Source organism: Taeniopygia guttata, chromosome 11 (assembly GCF_048771995.1).
Source record: "Taeniopygia guttata chromosome 11, bTaeGut7.mat, whole genome shotgun sequence".
Lineage (NCBI taxonomy): Eukaryota > Metazoa > Chordata > Aves > Passeriformes > Estrildidae > Taeniopygia > Taeniopygia guttata.
This window is the reverse complement of record NC_133036.1, coordinates 13,842,367-13,864,556: the sequence shown is the minus strand read 5'-3', so window position 1 is coordinate 13,864,556 and position 22,190 is coordinate 13,842,367. Positions and strand designations below refer to the sequence as shown.

Genomic DNA, 22,190 nt, shown 5'->3' with positions numbered 1-22,190 from the left:
AATCCCAGAACTGAGATCAGCATCCCACCTCCTGAACCTCCACTCTGGTTCTTTAATGGAGTTAACCCACTGGACACCTTTAGGAGAACAACATCTTAGCTTATGCATTAACAGAAAGGGCCACCAGAAATTACTACCCAAAAGTTTGAAAAAAATTACACTTATCTTTTAATTGTTATGTGACAACCAGAAAAACCAGCAAAAATACACGGCACTGAGGAATGAGGGCAGTGATTGATAAAATCATGAGGCTCCTCTTAGCAGCAAGAATTTTGCAGACAATTCCCAAATTAAATCTAACATTATCAGCATTACAACTACTAAGTTTAGTCTGTTTGTGGTAAGCTAAATTAGTTAACTGTGATCACTTAATATCCAAGGCTTTCTAGGGTAAAGCTTCATTAAACCCATTTTTTATGTCCCCCAGTAAAAGCAATTTTTTAATTAATCTCCAGGTATCTCAGGCTGCAATTTAACATGTATTCAACTCATCTCCAGCCCCTGCTCAGAATGCCAGGGCAGTCAGGTCATCTGCCCATGTCTGTACATTCTGGAATGTACACACACATGTGCTGCCAGGAGAGAAACAAAGCATACCCTGAGACAAAGCACCCAAGTGTTCCCTCAGGAATCAAGAGATCCATGGCCAATAACACAACAGGCAGCAACAAGAAACATTTCCTGCAGTACTTTTCTGTGCTCAGTTGCTAAAGTGTGCTTGGTTTGCACACTCTATCTGAAGGGACAAATGCTTCATGTAAAGAAAATGAATTTTTTCAAAATTCTCGCACTTCTCATCACAAATACACTTCATGCTATTTTAAATTATTTTGTCCCCAAAACACACTTTAAAAGGAAAGTTACTATTAAAAGAATCTGTGAATTGTTAGTCACATAGTCAAAGGTACTCAATACAAAATGCCCTTGAAGTGTAAGACATGGGTTATCACTGAGCACTGCTCCTGCTCTTATTGTCTACACAATAGGCAGGAATAGCACAAAATCCTCAACACACAAGTTTCAGGAGTAACTGTGAGCAACTTACCAATGATTTCTCCTTGAGTGGGAAGAGCTCTGCCAGCTGACAGAGACTTGGTCTTCTCTGGTGCCACTCCTGTACACTGCTGAGCATCGTGTCTGCTTCCCCCTGCAGTCTCAGATTCCCTCCTCTCAGACTTGGTATCTGTTGGGGATTTTTCTGCTTTTGCTGTTTCTTGATGGATTTTCACTTTTACCCCTGCATCTTTCACAGGCTCCTTTGCAGAGGTATTCTGTGAGGTTATGGGCTCGCATTTTAATTCTGATTTCTCTTCAGCTTTTTCACCTGGTTTGGGTTTGCTCAGGAATGGCTTTTGCTTCCCTGTTTGAGGTGCAAGTTCATCTTGCTTATTGTCCCCTTTAACTTCTGAATTTGGCTTGGAGCTGATGTTTTTAGGACCCTGTTGAAGATTTAATTTGTCAGGCTTGACTCCTTTCAAGTCCGCTGGTGTGGATTTCACTTTGGAACTTTTACCTCTGCTGTCACTTACATTTCCCTCCTTGGCCATCTCAGTCTTTTCTTTCATGTCTGTCATATGTACACTGATGGATATCCTGGAGAGCAAACAGGAGACATTTGATATTGATGCAGGTGGCCAGCTGGATTTTGTAATTTTGGGGAAGAAAAATCTGTACTTTTCCAAACCCAAACACTTCTATAGTATGGATAAGACCTAACTGCACCAATCTTGCTGGGAACAACCTATGAACACTAAGGGGAGAGCACCAAAAAGCATGCTGGTTCTTTCTCTGTGTCCTCATCTCTCTACATGTCTGCCCTTCTGCTGAACAAAATGCCTCACCCTGCAAAGAGTTAATCCCACATTTGAAAACTTACCCACTTTTTGCAATTATTACGGTTGGTCTAATCGAACATCATCATCTGGGCAGAGAGAGGAAAATGATTGCCTTCACAAATTACAGGCTGATTAGCTAAATGGCTGGCTGCTCATATGCCTCCACAAATCTGATGGTTTGTATCCTCTTTCAGCTGGCTGACCTGCACACTCAGCCATCTGTGTTTGGGTCTTCTGATGGGATAGCATTCTTTCCACAGCCTTCTCTTAAAAACCAAACTTTGACAAACTCTCTCACTCCATCAGTATTATTTTCCTTGTCATTTTAACTACTGGAAAAGTTTAATTATTTTTTCCCTCTTGTGCTGCCTAAAAAGAATACAGGTTAGAATCAATTCTCTGTGCTCCTAAACTCCATCAAAGATATTTGAGTGATAATGTTTGAGTCAACTGTTACAGCTCCAACTGTCACGAGCAGTCTGATTTTAGCGAGGCTGAACTGAAACTTGTGAAGCTGTAAAGCAGATTTTATACAATGGCAAATGAAGACAGTTTCTGATGTCTGGGAGAGAACATACCTCATTTTCACAAAGATAATTGCCTCTTTTGGCTGAGCAACCTCATTACAAAAGATGTTATAGAAGAAAATGTTTCTGCTTTTGTAAAACAAGAGTCTGAAATGTCTCATTTTTCTGCACTTTAACACCCTGGTGCTGTGCTGGATCTAAGCTGCTCTGGTGTGAGCTGTGAGAGCAGCTGAAGCCAGCTCTGAGTAAACACTTCCTCTGCTATCTAGACAAGCCTGAACTCAGTGGGACTCTCGGGCGTTTCTCCAAGCTGGGGAACACAATGTTCCTCTGATGCCTCTGTGTGGGCTTACAAACTTCATTAAAAGTCACATCCATTTTAGAGAGGTGTTTACCACGCTCATGTGACTTCACACTCCAAACCATGACAATGCCCTGGGCTGCAACTGCCTCTGGGGTTTACTCCAGCTTCTGCCTTCCACTTACCTGCTGGCCTCCCTCATCCCCAAATCAAAATCTGGGGCTCAGACACCAAATTTGTACACATGAACAATGGAGAAATTCCCCACCCCAAGTCATACATACATTTGTGGATGTGTATGGATGAGTGTCTGTCACCCCCACACACACATATAAACCACTTTACAGCCACCCACCCAGACAGAGAAGGTACTGGCAGTTAAAATCTGCCACAGAAGTTCCATTCGTTTGGGTTTAGTTGGGAGGGGTCTTTTGGTTGTGGAGTTTTGTTGTTTTCTGTTGTGTGGCCTTTTTTAATTTTAAATAAATGGGATTAAAATAAATCCTAGATAAATAATCCAGAGGAAAATGGACTAGGAAACACCTATATGAGGAGCATATTAATCCGATAGAGAATAATAAATGAACAATCTTTAGGTGACCAAAACACTGAAAACACTGAGGACAACAAACACAAGTTCTTGTTTTGACATACACTAATAAGATCAAGTTCCTTTCATCCCCATGGCTATAGAAACCAATCAGCTGGGAGGGAGTGAGTGGTTTGAGGGAGTGGTTTATAACCACCTGAGCTCCTCTGTGTGGTCACCTTTCTATGTCAGCACACAGAAGTGCTGATAGCTCAAACCCCTCTGTCCATCTGAGCCCTGGGCTGCACAGAACTTTACACAGGGCCCCCTGAGCCTTCTGCCTTAACCCCTGTAAGGTCCCACCATGCAGGAACTGCCTCCTTTAATGGCCTGGCTTTCCTTTTCTCCCTTGTAACACCTGGAAAGGTTTCAGGTCCCACAGAAAGCCACCACAAGGTCATTACCTGGTATGTGTCACTTCACAGCCGGTGTCAGACACGGCCCGGGATGTGGAGGGCACAGCTTCCCGGGATGCTGCACCCGCTGCTGGAGCTTTGTTTTCATTCTTCCCAGCTTTCTGAGGAACAAGCTGCCTGTGGCACTCATCAAGGCCGGGGGCTCTGTCCACCTTCTGTGCTTTAGCAGGAGCATTTTGGTTGTCTGCATGATCTTGATGTATGAAGGGAAGACCATTGTGTTGATTCACAGCTTTGGCATCGATGTCCTTTTGCTGTGGACAGCTCTTAGAGCTCTGTGTTTTGCCAGCACCTTCTACCCCTTGCTGCTGTGCTGTCCTGTCTTTAAGCTGGGGTTTGAGGTCAGCTTTGTGGGCTACAGCACTGGCAGTGTTCACCTTCTCACATGCTCCCTTGTTTTCAACCAGCTTTTTCACACTTTTTGTCTCTGAATAAAATAATCCATTAATAAACAACCTTGGCAAAAGTGATGGCAAAACAAAGGAGGAATAAAGCAACACACCTCTCAAAATAACCTACAGAGTTACACCTGAAAAGATAGCAAGAATTCCCCAAAAGGTTTAAAATCCTTACACCATCAGGCTTGAACTACTACCAATGCTCATGGCTCAAAACCAGAGATTCACCTGCTCTGGTGACTTCCAGCAGTGCCACAGATTGGACTTGGATTCCTTAAAGGAAACAAAAAACCTGTAAGGCTCAAGTTCATCGTATCTAAAATCTGAAATCACTTTGTGGGCAAATATAACAGGTAGTCTAAGGCATTGCAGGTCCTGCAGGACCCTCCTTATCCCAATACAGCCTTCTCCCCAGTTAGAGGGGTAGAGACACATCCAGCAGGACTCTGAGGCACGAAACAGAGCCCACTTGCACTTTCCACAAAAGGACTAAAAGGTTCTCCACTGCCTTCCCACGACAGTGGCTGTGGTTATTAACCTTCAGCATGCCCAGATCACCAGCAGCCAAGGTTTGCTCACAACTCTGTGTAGCTTTTGAGTCAGAATTGTGACCATTTGCTTTGTTTTAGTCACTTCCAAATCCATGAAGCTAAGAAGGGGACGGCCCATAAGGCAAAGGATTCACTGACAATTTGTGAAGACAGCAGCATGACAGGGCCTGCTCAACATCATGTTCACCCTGCTGCAACTCCACAGGCACTGACAGTGGATGCAACAGGGCAATGCCCTGACAGATGCACCCTAAATAGGAATCTGGCCCTGACACACCAGTGGAGCTTGCTGATCAAAAAAAGATATTCCAGTGTCAACACGTCCCTTTTTCAGAGAGGGGGAAGTGGGAGGGCTGCTTCAGAGGTATTAATGGAAAAGAACTTACTGGGTTTGCTATGTGATAGGGCCACTATCTTCACAGTATCTCCAAACAAGCTCTGCTCTCTGAATTCAGCTCACTGAAACCCAACTCAAAAAACCTCAGGTGTTCAGCTAAACAAAAGTGTTCCTTTTAATTTCTATGTCTTCTAGCTTTTTGCAGTGCTTGATCCTGGGGATAAATCATCTTGTGAAGGTGGTGAGAACAATTCTACTTCAGTACTGAGGGCAAAGTTACTGAGTTACATCTGAGTAATTCAGGTAGTGGGAAACAGCAGGCTATTAATTTCCAGTTTGTCTGCTGCACATTCTAGAGTCAATGCTTGCAGCATGCCTGGAGTGATACATACCTTCCAGAGGCTTCTTGCTTTCAGTCTGGGTTCCTCTGTTACTAAGCACATGCTTAGGTTTTGCACCACTCTCCTCACCCTTATCTTTGGCCTAAAAATGACAGGGGAACACAGAAATTACAGTTACAGCCAAAAGTGTCTATTTCCTACTAGGTTCCTGCAACTATGTAGACATTCAGACTCTGAAAAATGGACAGTTACACCTCTTCTGAATTATTAGTCAGTGCTGTGTTTACTTCCTTCCTCCAGTCTCTCCCTGCCTTTGCAGGCAGGCATCCTTTTAAAACAACATAACAGATTCATACATTAGCTCACTGCTTTCCAAAATTTTCACTGTCGGGGTTTTTGACTCCTGTCATCTTTACTCACATTGATAAAAAAGTATGACATGTGAAATGTGAGACAGTAGAAAAAGAAGTGATGCTGTATTTCTGTTGCTTTTTGGCTGGTGACAGAACAAAAAGTAATGTTTCTAAACATATTTGTCAAAACATATTTGTCTAATTATTTGACCCGGTAAGAGGTGATACCAAAAAATAATGTCTAGTTTTATATCAACTCTTGTGTATGTACTTGACATTTCACATGTCACCTTTAGGATGATTGAAAACAGAAGCAGATTTTTATCTTTAAGCGGTGCTTTTCTCCAAATTACTTTGAGAGGAGGGATATTTTGTAGCAAGACCACTAAACACTTCACACAGCAATACATGTGAAATCAAATTACAACTGACTTCTATGTAGCAAAAAGCATTACACAAAATTAGGAAAAGGCATAATATTTCCCGTGGCTGGCATACAGTTAAAAATCTAGTGATGATCTAGCCTCCTATCCTGATTTGTACAAGCAAATAAGCAACACAAACTATTTGTGCAGGTAACTGATTACAAGACAGCTGCACATCAGCCCTTCACCTGTTAGTAAAAGCAGTTAAGGATTTCATGCACCAGCCCTACAGACTGAACAGAGCCTCCCCACCTCCCCATTCCAAAAAAACCAAAGCACCCAAAGAGTAAAAGTAGGAAAAAATCATTACCCTTTTTATTACAGCTCTAAGCAAACCTGCAAGAATGACCAGGGTGAACATTATTCTGGCACAATCCTACATGCAAAGAAAGCCTTGGGTAAGTGACAGTTTAATGCTGGTGTTTTTAAGTAAGAAGTTAGAGGTTTGGAACCTAGGAAGCTCAATAGTCTTTTGTTAACTCCAACCTCACAAAACTTCTTCCATAAGCATTCCCAAGGCATGCCTGGAATGCTGTCACAAGCAGCTTCACCCAGAAATGCAAACACGACCTCCCCGCTCCCAGCCCAGCCCCTGATAAGCAGAGCTCTGCTACAAACAGCAAAGGCTGGAAAACAGGAACAAGCAGGCAGCAAGTTCTTTTTCTGTGCTCCCCCTGCCACTGTGCAGCTCTTTGGACATGTCTGTGCTGCTGGCACACAACAGGCTGCAAAAACCAGACCAAGTCAGCCCCTGGCTCAGCACAGGGTAATTGGTTCACCTGTGCTTTGCTCCACGTTTCCCAGCCAGGTCACGTACACACAATCTAACTCGAGCCTAGTTCAGGTATCACTCAGCAGTCTGTGATCAAAGCACAGACTTAAGGTCTTATATCTGACCTCATGCTCCAATTTCAAAAAGTGTTCACGACCAGAGACAAAATAGGGGGACAATGATGGTCATATTGCAAAACTGGAGTTTGCCATAAAGGTGCTCACCCACTACACCCTGACTGTTCTCCAACGAAGGCACGTGTTAGAGCCTGGGACACAGACCTCCACCCCCTCCCACTCCACCAGGCTGTCACCTGCAAGTCATTTCACCTCAATCTCTATCTGCCTGTCCACAAAATCAAGCAAAGGACAGTATCTGTCTCCAGGCATTTTGCAGTGAGTGCAGGCGGTGACTGCAATAACACAGCTTTACTCAAAACACATCAGAATTTCCCATTTCTCCAAAAACCTGTAGAACTGAAGCTGGAACTGCAAGTATGAGCTTTATCTCTATTCAGATTTAAGGCTGATAACTAATGCATGATTTATTGTTCTCAACACTAATGGAAGCACTTAATAAATTCCTCTGTCTCCTAACAGCCCAACTCACTTGTCAGCCTCTGACATTTAAGAAAGGGAGACCAGGAGAGCACTGAAAGCTTGGAAAGGTACATTGCCATCAAGCACTGCCCTGTTCTTCTAATGGTTAGATGTATCTTCCCATCAAAGGATTTTACAGCTTTGGTGGAAAATACCAATGGACATTTTCATTTGAGCTAAATTCTCCTTACTGTAATCACATCTCTACATACATGGAGACTTGGAATGAATAAACATATTCCAGCTCTTGCAGTTTTCCTCTCTTTCATTCCCATGGTGGGGTAGAAGCCACAGTGAAAAATGGAAACTCCCATTACCTAGAACTAATTCCAGATGTCTGTCACTGTTAAAAAACAAGGTTGATCTACTTTAAAACACCATATCAGCTAAGTACTCGTCTTGCCTATTCCTCACTCACTGTCCACAACAATTAAGAAATGCTTGGGAACTGAAGTCTGGGAACTTGCAAACACAAGAACTACTTGATTTCAGGAGTAAATGATGTTAATGGAGTCGATGAAGTCACAGCTGCATCACAAAAAGGTAGCTGAAGACAGCTAAGATGTCTAAGGATGTGTAAATCTGCTCAGTAACATGACCATAACTCAGCACAGGTCTCAGGAACTGGTGCTGTGTGAACAAACAAGGAAAGAAGCTTCTCTCAAACAAACCCCAAAAGCTTCTAGTATGCTACTCATACTGTTCACTAGGGCCTCAATTCAGTCACTGATTTGGGTGACATTGCTGAGCCTTGAGCACTGGTAGAAACTGCATTTTCCTTTCCAGTAGCAATTTCCTTCTCACAGCCATTACACAACTGCCCAGCACCCTTCAGAAACCTCAGACACTGCTTTGAGCTTGCTCCCTGCCTTAAGAGCCTTGCAATTCAAAGGTCCCAGCAGAAACCTGTACCAGCAATACAGAAAGGAAAACTTGAATTCAACATCATGCAAGAGATTGACAGGAGAGCCTAAAGACCTGCTATGTCATAAAGTGAAACGAAGAACAGTAAAACTAAACCAACCTCAACAGGGATTTCCAGCAGACTCCCCTTCTTCCAGGGCACAATGCCCTTGAGAATGAAATCCACTACTTTAGAATTTTTTAATACTTCTCCCACAAATGTAATAACTTTATCCAGGGTATCAACCCTTTTCTCTATCTTTGCCAGCCTCTCCTTATGCTTGGAGGCATCTAGCTGGGCAGCTCTCATCAAATTCAACACTTCTGAGCACATGCTCTGGACATCAGCCTGGGCAGCGCTGTCCGGTTCCTTCGGGCCTTTCTGCAATGCCTCTGTGTCATCAGGAGCTGCTCGGGATACTGTCAGCTTGTTCATGCCATTTTCTACACCAGCAATGCCTCTGTCCACTCGCTGCAGTTTGCCTGTCAGGTCTTCTTGGAAATGCAACAGTTTGTCCACCTTTTCGTTCAAGAGATACAGTTTTTTGTCCACCGTACTTAAAGTGTTCACTTTTGCAGGCTGAAACTTTGTCAGGGCGTTTCCCTCTGCGAGGTCCAAGCTCCCTGCAGACATTGTGTCCAGACAGCAGGAAGTCAGACAGATTAGGCTGGCTTTGCATTAATCATAAATTAGAAAATGAGGCTCTGAAAGTTCATCTTCTTCAGCTATTCCTATACCAGACAAGCTCACTTACTGGAGCCGCTAGAGCATATCGTGAGATAGCTACTGCACAAAAGATTTATTTCTGTGTTATCTATTTCTTACTGTGTGCATTCAATGATGGAGGCAATTTGGCACCAGACTGTGTTTTTTTGTGCATCCTTGACGTCACAAAACCATTTAAAATTCTTTCTCGAGTGGCTGTTGATAGGCAAGCATCTTAACAATGGCCAATGCCTGCGCAGGCCTCTGGAGGGAGGGGGATTGTTTTCATGACCAATTTTAGTTCTGTGATAATGAAAAGGTGCTAGAACATTTCCCTTCATTAAACAGGAAAAAAAAAAAATAAACTGGCTGGCCTTGTGCTGAGGCTTGGAAGAATTCAGCTCTGTAGCACGGATGCAGAACGCCCAGCATAGACACAGGGTGCTCTTTCAGTTGGCTGGTACTTGAATTTAAAAATAGAATACAATGACAATGACCTGAAATATCTATCTAGCACCAGCATGTCTTTGTCAACTGAAACTTCTAAAATTAAATCTTTCTCCCAGGTTATAAAAATGAACCAAGTAAAAAAAAAAAAAAATCATAACAAAGACACAGCAGAATTAGTCTATTAGCAATTAAATTATAAATCTTAAAGGATTTGTTATTGACTTGCTTTTCACTTCTGAATCACAGCATATCTACTATACAAATTACAGTCGCTAGAGAACAGAAAAAGTCACTTAACACTGCACAGGCTCCACTGCCACAGCTCTGAATGCTTTAGAAACATTAATGAATGTACCCTTACAATACCACACAGAAGGGGAGTCAGTTCTTTGCCACAGAGGATGAACTGTGGCATCAGGAGAGAGCACTTTGTCCCACGCCAGCTGTGACACTGTCACACTGCTGAGCATAGAGCAGGGAGGAGGAACAATGGAACCACAGCAAAGCCTTTGAGATACCCAGCACCCCTCAGCCTCCAGTCCCTTCCTCATTTTTTTGTAAAGGGCATATGGAAAGAAAATGTCACTAAAAGCGAATTTCCTGTATGACATAGGACATTCTAGACATTAAAACCCTTCCCACGGGGTAGCAGCAGCATTAAAGTTACCCTCTCAAGACAATGTTGAATCCTTGCCACTTCTGTAAGATGAGAATTTTTATTCACAGTTAAAAAAAAGTGCACCATATAATTATATGGCCATCATACAATTACAGCCACCCTGGTGGTTCTGTGACATTTAGAGGCAAATAACCAGCTTTACCAAACACAGCCAAAGCTGTGACACTTGGACTGTTCATCACCTTCACAGAAGAGTTTGAATACCAAGCAATGACTTTGGAAGAAAACCTGGCACTTAGTCACTTCTCCTGACCAAAAAGGTATTTTAAAGTGACTGGTGTTTTCACAGTGGTCTGGGATAGAATGGTGTAAGTTTTGTGATATCCCATACAACACAATAAAATATACAGCTCTGTCTTGAAGGTGTAGGACATGGGCAATAAATGCCTTGCAACTCTACTGCTGCAGTTAAAGAATCAAGAGTTTTTAGCCAAGTGACTCCAAGGAATTCTTTCATGCTTGATGACAAAAAATAAAAACAACCAACATAAATCACTAAATCAAGAGTACCTGCTGAATGCTGTCCTGTTAGGAGCAAGAAGGAAGTGGTAGAGTCATTAGAGTGTTGTATTTAAAGTCAGACAACTTGCAGCAAAAACTTCAACAAGGAAGCTCAGCCACAGAAAGACATCCCCAGCTGCACACACAGAAAAGCTACTCCAGGCACAGCACAGGCCAGGAAACAATGCAAGTACAACCAGGAGCACAACTGGCTGTGCCTGGGGGCAAACAGGAGTCCTGCAAAACCTTGAATTGCTGTCTTAGTTATTTAACAACTGAGAGCAAAAAGCATGATTGCTGCCCAGTTGTTACTATCTAGTGTCATTATTCATGTAATTGCTGATTTAATCCTCCTCACGTACAATGGGCTGTGGTAAATGCTGTGTAAATTAAAAAGTGGGGCTCCAAAAAAAAAAAAAAAATCTCATCCCTTTCTCCTCTGGATTCAGCCACATGCTCTGTGTATTCCAGCCACATGCAACAGATTTCACCACCCAACTGCTCACACAGAGCACTGAGAGATGTTTGAAATAATGCTCTACAGTGAATTCTTGCTAAAAATATGCCCCAAATATTCCTTGCCAGTGCTGTCTGAAGAACAGGGCAGGTACAGCCATAACTGCCTCCTACTCTGATACAGTTGTTTGACTTATTATATTACTTACATCAAACTGTCCATCCATAAACAACTGCAAAGTTATAGCTGGGATGAAGGATATGGAGGGAAACCTCATTTGCACCAAAGTAAAAAAGTTTTAAACATCTGTAACAAAGTTAAGGTCAGCTATTCTTTATTCTTTCCCTTTTCTCCTCCACTTCCTCCCCTTTTGCACTGCTGACAAACACACAACCATAAAAAATGGCTCTGGCAAGTCTAATAGTTTGTCTTGCCTTCAGGATGATAATATGCTCAAATACTGGCAAAAACCCTTTTATTCCTTTTGCTTTGAATTACAATAGCAGACAATTGTTCAGAACATTGATTCAGTGCCCAGTGTTCAGATCTTGCTTGAGCAGCCTGCAGAGAGTATTTATTTCCATTGCAAGTCCCAAGTCTTTCAACAGTGACCAAAATATAAGGGAAAAATCCTAAAATGCCTGACGCCACAAAAAGCACAGCTGTTGTGACAAGTGCCACAGCCTCTCAAAGTCACTTTTGCTTTGTGAGGAGCTGTTGCTTACAAGGACATTTTGCATTTAGATACCACAACACAGGGTGCTTCATCTTCAGCCCCCAAAATTACAGGAACAACAAATACCAGAGAATGCTGCAGCACTCCTGCAGAGAGCACAGTCATGTCCAGCCACCCCTGCTGGTTTGCCAAAGCTGGTGACCCACAAGACTCTAACATTGTCTGGACGTAACCTGAACAAACTTTCTGATGACAATTGGTCTCCAATTTCTTCCAGGTAACAAAAAATGAGCACTGGGATCTGGAGAGTGCAGGATTACATTGTCTGCTGGACTGAAATGAACTTTCCTGATCCCTTTAAAACACCTCCAAGGTAACAGGTATCTCAGGAATGCAGAGAAAAGGAACACACATCCTGGAGAAACACAACTACAAGTGACCTTGAACCAGCGATGCCAAAGAGAATTCTGTTCTCAAGGGGGAGAAGAGTTTATTGCTCTTTGGCTCACACCTCTCACACACTCCCAGCTGTGAGAGAGAGATGTCAGAAAACAAGAGAAAAATTCAGATTCAACAGAGAAAATCTATCACGTGGCAGTTTAGTTTACAATTCCTCCTTGCGAGGTCTGACCCAAAGGAAGGAAAAAGTCCTCAATAACAGAGTGAATAGAAAACAAAATATTAAAATCTACACCATGTGCTGAAGTGAAACCAGAGACTTATACTCCAAATGAGAAATGTCACAGAGGTTAAAACCAGCTGCTCAAACAGATCATCTCATTAGATTGTTGCATTGCTTCCAACAACATTGTAAAACTGGAGATGGCTGACAATACATAAGAAAATGAAAAAATAACTTTTTATATGGCCTATAAAAAGCCAAAGTTAAATATAGAACTTAAAGGCTTTGGGAAAAGTTTGCAGTGCAATGGAGTTCCAAGGAGATGGAGAATGCAATGTGGTAAAACATCAGGAGATTACTAAAGGAAAAACCAAAGCAAATAAGCTTGAAGCAGTCTGGCTACATCTGATAAACACTGCTCAGGCAAGAAAAAAAAAGTAAATTTTTTTACAAATATTTTTTACATATTTAGAAACCAGATGTCAGCTTTTTCAAGTTATAATGAAAATCTACTTAATCTACATCTGATTGCTGCAGCTCTTAACATATATTTCCTACTTTTCTCTCCATCAAATTAAAGGGTAACTGAACCTTTTTAGGGTACCTAAATTTTTGAAATACTAAGTCTAGTTTCTCATGAACAGCTCAAAAGGTAAATTTATTATATCCACAGGGTAATGCTGCAGCAACAGACCAATTCTAACAACAGCAAGCACAAAGGAGATATTGGCTCTAATTCAGAGGAATAACTTCCAAAGGCAAGATATGCCATGTAGCCTGGATAAATCCATCTAGCCCCATGGCTGGCTTTCCTGCTGGGACCAGATCACTCTGGGAACTGGACCACACCTGCTTTAGAACCCAAGAACCCCACAGTTAATGCATCACTCATGCCCTGCTGGTTGAAATCCACCTGCCCAGTAAAAGGATCTATGGAACACTGTTGGTACCCCCAAGTGTCCCTGGCAAGGACAACTCAATATTGCCACTGTCACAACACGACTCTGGTGCCAGGTACACCCAACAATCACTATGGAAACTTGGGGTTTCCATGTCTTTAATGAGAGAAAAATGCTAACACGGTCAATTAGGAAATAGCCAGCAAGTCCTGACTTCCTTCCCCACTTCCATTTCATTATTTTCCAGACAACTGAATCTAAGGATGTCTCCAGGCAGCAGCAGGGCTAAGGATAGGTTACTGAGCCTGATATCATGTGCACTATTGTAATGCATCTCTGTCAGGCAGCTGACAGCAGAGAGCTGAACAGATCAATTATGACATTTCATTTACATCAAAGTGATGAGATTTCTAGATAACACTGTTTACCATTTGCCCACAGTCCTTCCAGCAGGTTACTCTGCCTCTCAGGATGCCAACAGGGCACCTGCTGTCTATCCACATTCACTCACTTGACCCCAGAGCTTATTCCTCACCACCAAGTCTGTTACTCATAGAAACTACATTTAAAAGCTTTTTACTTGAAATTTTCATCCTTTCAATTTACTTTCTTTTACAGCAGCTATTAAACTATTTAACTAACTTGGAGCAGGGGAGTGCTAACTGAGAATGTTTCCTCAGTGTGGTGGTAAGGATTCACCCTCCCACTCCTCCACACCCTCCAACAAAGACCTCTCCTATGGAAACTGAACAAAGAAGTCATGTTGTTCCTGCTTCCCCTGAATTTCAGTGGTTTTATATCTAATGCAGTCAGCTCCTCATAAAGCCTGCTGATTTTAAGGGTCAGCCACAAAAGCTTCTCTCAGATTCAAGAAGCCTCTCACGTTTAAGATGCTCTCTCAGTACTCCAGGGAGCTCAGCAGAGAGCCCTGAGGCCCACTTGACACCTGCCAAAAGCTCTTGTGTCAACAGCAGTTTGCTCAGGTACCAGTAATTCTGTGTCAGTGGGATCTGCCACAACAGGAGAGTGGCCCTGGCTGTGCAGTAATGCCAACAGGAATAGAACCAGTAAAAGCAAATTCTCCTCACTGAAGTGAAGAGATGGGGCTCTTAGGATACACACACAGGGAACAGACCTGTTGCATAAGAAAGAGTTATTTCTAGACAGTCAACTTATCTGAAAAACAAACTTACATAATCCAGAGTTTGCTCCAAAACACATTAAAACCAGCACAATTGTTCTTGCTGACTTGAAATTTGACTGGCTTAAAATCAAATCCCTCAGAAAAGCCTGTACTTTGCCAGCAACATGCTTTTGTTTGAGAAGATGCAAATCCCCTAACTGCACTTGCTGCATTTCTTTTCCCTTCCTATTTCAGAAGATCTTTTTAATTTCAAGTCTGAAAAGATACAACAAAAATGCACTCTCAGAGTTGTACTATCTTGTTAACTTGTAACTTTCATTTCCACCTTCACCTTTCTCACCACCATGACTGACAATTGTTGTAAGAATATATCATGCTATTTTCTTTGCTTCTCCACTTACATTCCCAAGGTTGAAAGGCAAGACCTCTGTCCTCCAGCCCCTCTTCGTGGATCCTGACTGAGGTATGAGCACCTAGAGCACAATTTTACAGTGCATTGGTTTAGGTGTTTGACAGGTAAAACCCACAAGCACCTCAAATCATGCTGGATTGCACCAGAATTAAGAGACAGAAGTGTTCCCAGGCAGCCTTGCAAGAGGCAGCCTCCAGCACCAGCCAACTGGGCTCAGCATCCCTTGGCTACTGCCACACTCTCAGAAACTCCTCCCAGGTGGAGTTTACAGAAGCAGTTCCTGCCATCATGTCAGGCCTTGTGGAAGCTGGGTCTCAGTCCCTGATTTGTTTCTCTCACCCACGTTCCCACCTGACAGCTCCCAGCTGTGGTACAACACACTGTACTCGCTGCTCCTTGCTGATAATGCTCTTTATAGGAATTTAACAGTGGGGGGTTTTTTAGGAACTTTTTGACATTGGTATTTCTCACTAAAACCCAAACCACCATGTTAACAAAATTTTAGATCAAGTAAATACTTATCTGCCCTATAGTGAAGTCTGTTATGTGCTATATTCACCTGCTGATTTAGATCTCTGACACTTTGCTTTGACATCATTCACAAATACAGGAATAACCATCAGTTCAGGCTTAATAACCATCAGTCTTGACACAAACTGCTTTGAAAAAGATTCAGAATAAAAGAGTTGGTGTACAAAAAGCAGTGGTTTTGCAAACTCTTCTGAGTAATCAAAGCTCACATAAAAGCCACTTGCTGTCCTTTAGGTGAATGTTTCAATGTCTGGCAAAAAGCAGAGAAATTGCTGCATCCATCTCAGCTGTGAAAAACATCTCCAGCTAAACTTACAAAAGTTGTTCTGAGATTGGGAGAGGTATACAGGAAACAAACAAAAGAATGTGATCTACAGAAAAGCTTCCCTAAAGAAACATTATACCACATGCCAGTGGAATTGTAGAAAGCAACTAACAACAGGAATCAATTTTTTTCAGAGCAGGGAATTATAAGGCAATTTTTAAACTTTATCTCTCTAAAAAGTTGGGTGTGAATTAGAAGCCTTGAATTAGGGCTCCAGTGGTACGATTAAGCAGAGTGATCCATCCCCATCAAGGATTAGTATCTCAGCACAGATATCCAGTAAGAACAGAATACATTTGGTACAGCCATTTCCACTCCCAAAACAGCAAGTACCCCCCAGTGCTTCTCTGCAGGGCTTCTATCAGCACTCAGGAAGTTTTGCTTCTGAACCACCTTGCCACCTTAAATCAGCAGTCAACAGACTCCAGAGCATTCATTTTCCTCAACCACACAGACATTTCTCTGCACTCATAGGAGGCTCCTGAATTAAAACAAATAAATAATTGATTTTGGAATTCTGCTGTTAGATCAGTGATAAATTAATCTCCAGCTGCATTGCAGAGACAGCTGTAGTGTAAACAGACACACTGATTATCAGTGCTGGACTACAAAAACAGCCCCAAGGCCTGGCACCACAAAGCCAAAATCACTCAGAGGAAAGCAAGCAAATAACAGAGCTGATAAAAGATCCAGGATATAAATGGTTTGGATTTCATATGAGCTGATATCAAGAGCACTTGTCACTAATGGGTAGTAGGGCAGTGCCAGCCAGAAATCCAGTAACAGTGCATCAAGATCTCCTCAGTACAAGAAATTAGGAGAGGAGTTAAAACACAGGGCAGGATGCTAGAAAATACTGCTGTCATGTTCTGCAGAGAGGTGAGAAAATTACAGCTGGCAAGAGTCCCTGCATAATATCCCTGAAAATGGTGAAATACAGGGGTCTCATGTTCTTGTTTCACCACAAATTCTGACAAAGTTTGCATAAACTGAAGAGTGGATTCTGCACTGACCATAAAACAGATAAAAGTGCCCCAAAAGCAGCTCAATGTCCCACAGCAATGACTGGCAGCTCTCTACCTGCCTTGCCAAGACAAGCCATCCCTGCTGCCCATGGTGACAATTGCCTCACACAGTGGGATGACCCACAGCCATTTGGTAGCCTGTGCCAAAGTTTTCTGGCCCTAAACCTGACAATTTTGCATAAAGCAAACCCAGAAACAAGCAGATCAGTCATCAAATCTGTAGCAAACTATTTTATTTTTGTAGCAAGACAGGTTAAGGAAGATGCAAATCAAGCTGTGCTGATTCCTAAAGGGGTGCTGAGAATTAACCAGAACCCTGAAGCTTCCCACACTGGGGATTTCAGCTGAAACTGGGAACAGGAACCCACCACGAAAACATCCAGAACAGAGCTATTGATAGAAAAGGGGCACTTCTTTTCAACTCTGCCCAGCCCCACACTGCATCTATCGTGCAATGACAGTGCTGGAAGGAATCAGGTCTCTGAAGGGAAGCATTCAGGACCTGAAATCAGAAGTATGCCTAAGATAGGTGAGCCAGAAAGCACATGGGCTGCTCAAGCCTAAACAACAAAACAAGGACACAAATGAGAGAGTGAAAGGTGAGCCACAAATATAGAAGACAACAGCAGGAGGACCTGTTAGCTCCTGCTATCTCAATTCAGCCACGGAGAAGGTGAAAACAAACCTGGTTTGTAATGTCAGAGACTATATATAGTTTACTACTTTAGTTTCTGGGATATGAACTGTCTGAAAGGATACTCAATAGAGTATATTTAGACTGCAGACCACTATGGTGCAAAATTTAAATTGGAACACATGACATTTTCCTCTTGAGTTCTCACAAAGCCTGGGTAGACAGTGTTAACAACTGAGATGGTCAGAAATTCTTCAATCATGTATTTTTCTAAAAATCCCAATCCTTCAGAATGGTTTACCAATTCCATCCATTTCTTTCAGTCTCTGTGAGCTCTCCACAGCAGTGTGCACACAGCCTGCCAAGAACCTGGACCCCAGGAGGGCTGTTTGGGCCCTGCAGTACATGGACTGCCCAGAGCTGCTCTGCTGAGGAGGGAGGAGTGACCCCCAGGTAAGCAGGAGCCTGAACTGCAGCTGCCAAGGTCTGATCTCCATCAGCAGCTCTGCAGTCCAACCACCAACTCCACAAAACAGGAGACAACTGTTTAAAGAAATTAAAGGTAATTGTGCAAGAACACAAAGCACAGGATGTGAACCAACAGCATCTGAAGAGGTCTAAATAACTCTACACAGGACTCAGAAAAATAACTCTGAGCAGCAAAAGCAGCAAGATGTTAGCCCCTCCAGAAAAACCCCAGAGTGGGACACATACCCCCCGTCACAAACTTGAATGAGCAGAGAAGCATCAAGATTAACTTATAGGAATGACTATACTTGCAGTATCTCATTAACTGGCTGTGTCCTAAAAGAGGATAAAAAATAAATTGGGTCTAGCAAATGAGAAGACAGCAGCACCACTAAAGTTAAAAGGATTGATGTAGGTGAATGTCAAAGCTTCAGAAAGGAAAAGCCTGAAGGAAGTACAGGTGCCTTGATCTTCAGGCACATGTTAAGAATACTCCTGTCACTGCCTCTCCTAACAGTCCAATTAATTTCAGAGAAAAAAAATGCCTCATCTTATTGCTTGAGCCTAACTCCCCCCCCCACTGTACCTCTGAGCAATAACAGATTTCCAATCAATCTGTAAAACATGCAGGGCACTGTTGCAGAGCTGCCTGGGGTTAAGAGTCCTTCCAAAAGCGCAGTCAGCTGAGCCAGCCCCTTGTTTGAGAGCAGCAGGCAGAGCCTCAGGAACTGCACCAGCAGACTCCAGCCCAGAAACACACAAACAGATTCCCCCTGCAAGCACTGACATCAGGACTGTACTCACACCCACCAGATCCTGCTGGGACAGGCTCAAACCTGACCTGTAGGCTGACACCTGGAAAAGAGAGCTCTCCCTAGGGTTAATATTAAACTACACATTAGAGCAGTTCTCACCAGCTTTAGTAAGAATTGCACATGTGGTCCAAGACTATTCATTCTTATGTGCTCTCTGACAGTCCCCTCCTCCAAAAGCATCCTTCCCTTTGCAGTGCTCCATGAATTTGAGTACTAGCTTTGTGAACAAAACAAAGGATGATTTTCCAAGAGATAAACATAATGAGTTTGGTAAGCTGGCCAGAGTGATGTAATCCAACTCGAGACATCTGAAACAAAGTTGGTTTTGATTGTTAGGCACTGAGGACAAGTAAAACCAATAAATCAAAATAAATCTAAGGTAACTTTCACCTGTGGACCTTAATGTATTTCCAGAAGAGAAGTACCATTATCACTGTTTTACAGAAAAGGAAATTGAAGTAATGAATATGAAATAATTACTCAGTCACCCAACAGATCAATTACAGAGAAACAAGATATTCTGAATCTCATTATAGTCTTCATTGCAAAACACTAACTCTGATCTGCACAGAGCCAAGCCACAGAATGCCATGGAGACAGATGACTGCAGTACTGACTTATTTGCCCCCAAGACATGACTAGTCCAAAAAAAACCTGGCTCATTTGTTTTTATGGTTCTAGGGCCACCTTCTGTAGTCCTGAAAATATCTTTCACTTGCACTCCTTCAGAAAAAAAAACAAGAGAAAAATCTCACGTATTTCAGGCTATTTATTACTTAAAAAAAAAAGCTGAACATGAACAGTTTAAACACATCATTACCTCTTCAACAAGAACAACAGATGAGTAGTAGATTCAAATGCATAGACCAAAACATTTTTCTGCTATGTTGCTATAAATAGACAACGAAACATACAGTCACAGGGATATGAACTGTGTCTGGTCAACTGAGCCTGTTTCTTATGTAATATATGATTTAAAAAATCATCATACACTTGGCTATTAAATCCACTACATGTTGTTACATTAGAGGAATTTAAGGCTTTGGAACAATATCCTACTTATTGCAATTAGTAATTGTTTTTTTCCTTTCTTCAACTGAGCCAGAATTCAATTTATTGCTGTTGATTTAGTTTAATTACTCCATCGGCTCTTTAAAAAAATAAAGATGATTATGAATAAAGCTCTTTAAGAAAAGCCATTACAGCTATTATTAAACAAAACACATGAGGAAATCCTTTCTTCAAAATTTTGAAAGAGAACAGTTTCAAAAAACCCACAACAACCTGATCTATTCTAATTAAAATGCAACTCCTACAATTTTTTGTAATTTCTCAAGCATTATTATATGTCCATGGAATTATTTAAAGTTGCTTAAGTACATTTTCTGCTACTGGTCTTTTCAGCAGCTCAAAAAGTAAGTAAATGCAAACAGGCTGCTGAAAACAAATACTTTTCCTGGGCTTTCTACTATGGTAGCAATGAAACTGAACTTCAGAGGCAGCTTGAAAACACAATGGGTTTAAATGATAGCTTACAAAGGTAGAAAAGCAGATTCCCATTCTCCTCTCCACGGCTCTCTGTGCTTACAGGGTCTGTGCTCTGTCCATCAGGGCTTCAGCTCTGGGGAGAGCTCTCTTTTGCTTTGCTCCTCAGACCTGTGCACTGTGGGGTTCTGATCTCACAGCTTTCCAGGACTACCCCAGAGCACCCTTTGAGGCACTGAGTGCCACCACTCAAGGTGATTGCACCACTTTTAGCAGGTCAGATGGGCTCATGCAGAACTTGGCTGCTCACTAAATCACCTCAGGGTCAGCCTGCCCAACAGAGTCACAGTCCTGAAACTCAGAGACATATGGCAAGCCAAGCAAAAAGCACTAACAGCCAGCCTCTACATAATTTAATTGTCAGTCTGCAATCCTATACAACCAATATTCCAGTCTCAATAGAAGTTTTAATGTGCCAAGGCTCCCATGAAAAGTAAATTTATTTACAATGGCAAAGCTTGCAGTCATCATTTCAGAAACACCTCCTTGATGCTGGCAGGTGTTTTGCAAGCCAACAGCCTGCACAACCTGGCCAAGAATGTCAAACACACACAGCATGTTACAAAAGGCACAGAAACCAATTCTGTGCCATCCAGAAAGTTTTCCATTTCAAACCAGGCTCACAATAAAGCACTACGGGGTCCCTTACCGTAAATCTCTTTATGTAATCTGAAACACAAAATCCTCCCATGCTCAAACGTAGGGATCTGTGCAGGGCAGATTCTTGATATAAAGTCCCCATTCTGTTTGTCTTGTCTGGTGGTCACCCTGGTAGCCTGCAGCCTTTCACTGAATAAAGCTGCACAGCCTCCCTGGATCTTGCTAGAATTCTGCTTGTGTGATAAACCAGGCATTTCATCTTATCTGACACTACACCAGGCATTTCAATCATTTCACTGCCTTATCAGCAGTACTAAGTTCTATCCATATCCCAGCAGTTCACTTCCTGAACCACTGATAACAGATACTCCAGGGCACGGAAACAGGACAAGATGACAGCCAGACCTCTGGAGCCACTGAACAGTCCCTTCTTTGCATTTCTTTGTTCCTTCGCTTATTTTAATCCAATTTTACTTTGCTGTAGCTGTAACTTAAGGACAGCACGTTGGCTTCAGCCAAGTAGTGACAAGACAGTAATTTATCCAAGTGCTATTCTATTTTTCAGTGACACTGGTAACTGCTCCAGGATATTGGCTTCAACACAACATGAATATGTGGGAATTTCTTGCATGTCCAATTTCTTAATTACATGAGTAGAGGGAACAATGAGTGGACATAAAAATGACCATTCAGGAGGGTTCATTCTCCATCAGAATTCACATACCTATTATGCCTTAAGCACTGTTTCTACATCTGATGCTACGCACACAGAACCTCTAGAACACATTACTTGCACAAGTGTATGTTGCCATGAAGTCCATGTAGGCATATTTGTGAACCCCTAGATCTAGGAGCTTTTATTTCTACCTACACGGTTAAATACGCAGCCACAATGCACCCAAATGATGTTCCTCGTGCATTTGGTTCTCAGCCAATGAATTCCTTTTTATTTTGCCCTGTGTAAGATATGCTTTAACAGAGGTCTTACCTGTAAGTTTGTGTCCATGGAGGACAAATACACAAACAGAACAGATACCAAGATGCTGGATGACCTAAGAAGGAAATTAGTTCTAGAGAAGTAGAAGCAAATCTGCTTTCAGTTTTAATCTGTGCCTTCTTCTCCCACTCAGCCAACAAGCTGTAATGGAATTATCTCTGATTACAAGCTGCAAGTGATCTAGCATTAAGATGAATCCATCAGGCACAGGCACACAAAATGACAGCCTCTCACTACAGCCCTGCCTTTGAGCAGGTGGACAAGCACCTCAGGCAGCAGGAGCAGGGCCTGGCATGAGCCACATCTTCACTGCTGCAATCCCAACAGGAGCCTGTTCCACCACAGGATGGAACAATC

The 22,190-nt window shown here is 42.3% G+C and overlaps 1 protein-coding gene across 10 annotated transcripts in view; it reads right to left on the bottom strand.

Annotated features, from left to right (window-relative positions):
- The window catches only part of MYLK3 (myosin light chain kinase 3), a 32,959-nt gene that overhangs the window by 10,603 nt on the left and 166 nt on the right, over nt 1-22,190 (bottom strand). Inside the window, exons 1-5 of one of the 10 annotated variants that reach the window (XM_072934352.1) lie at nt 20,886-22,183; nt 6,384-6,449; nt 5,347-5,437; nt 3,657-4,095; nt 1,046-1,593 (exon numbers count right to left, since the gene is read on the bottom strand). In XM_072934352.1, coding sequence (XP_072790453.1) covers nt 1,046-1,593; nt 3,657-4,095; nt 5,347-5,437; nt 6,384-6,449; nt 20,886-20,978 — 1,237 coding nt within the window. In that variant the 5' untranslated portion in view covers nt 20,979-22,183. The other 9 variants (XM_072934355.1, XM_072934351.1, XM_072934350.1 and 6 more) reach the window with 9 other exon arrangements.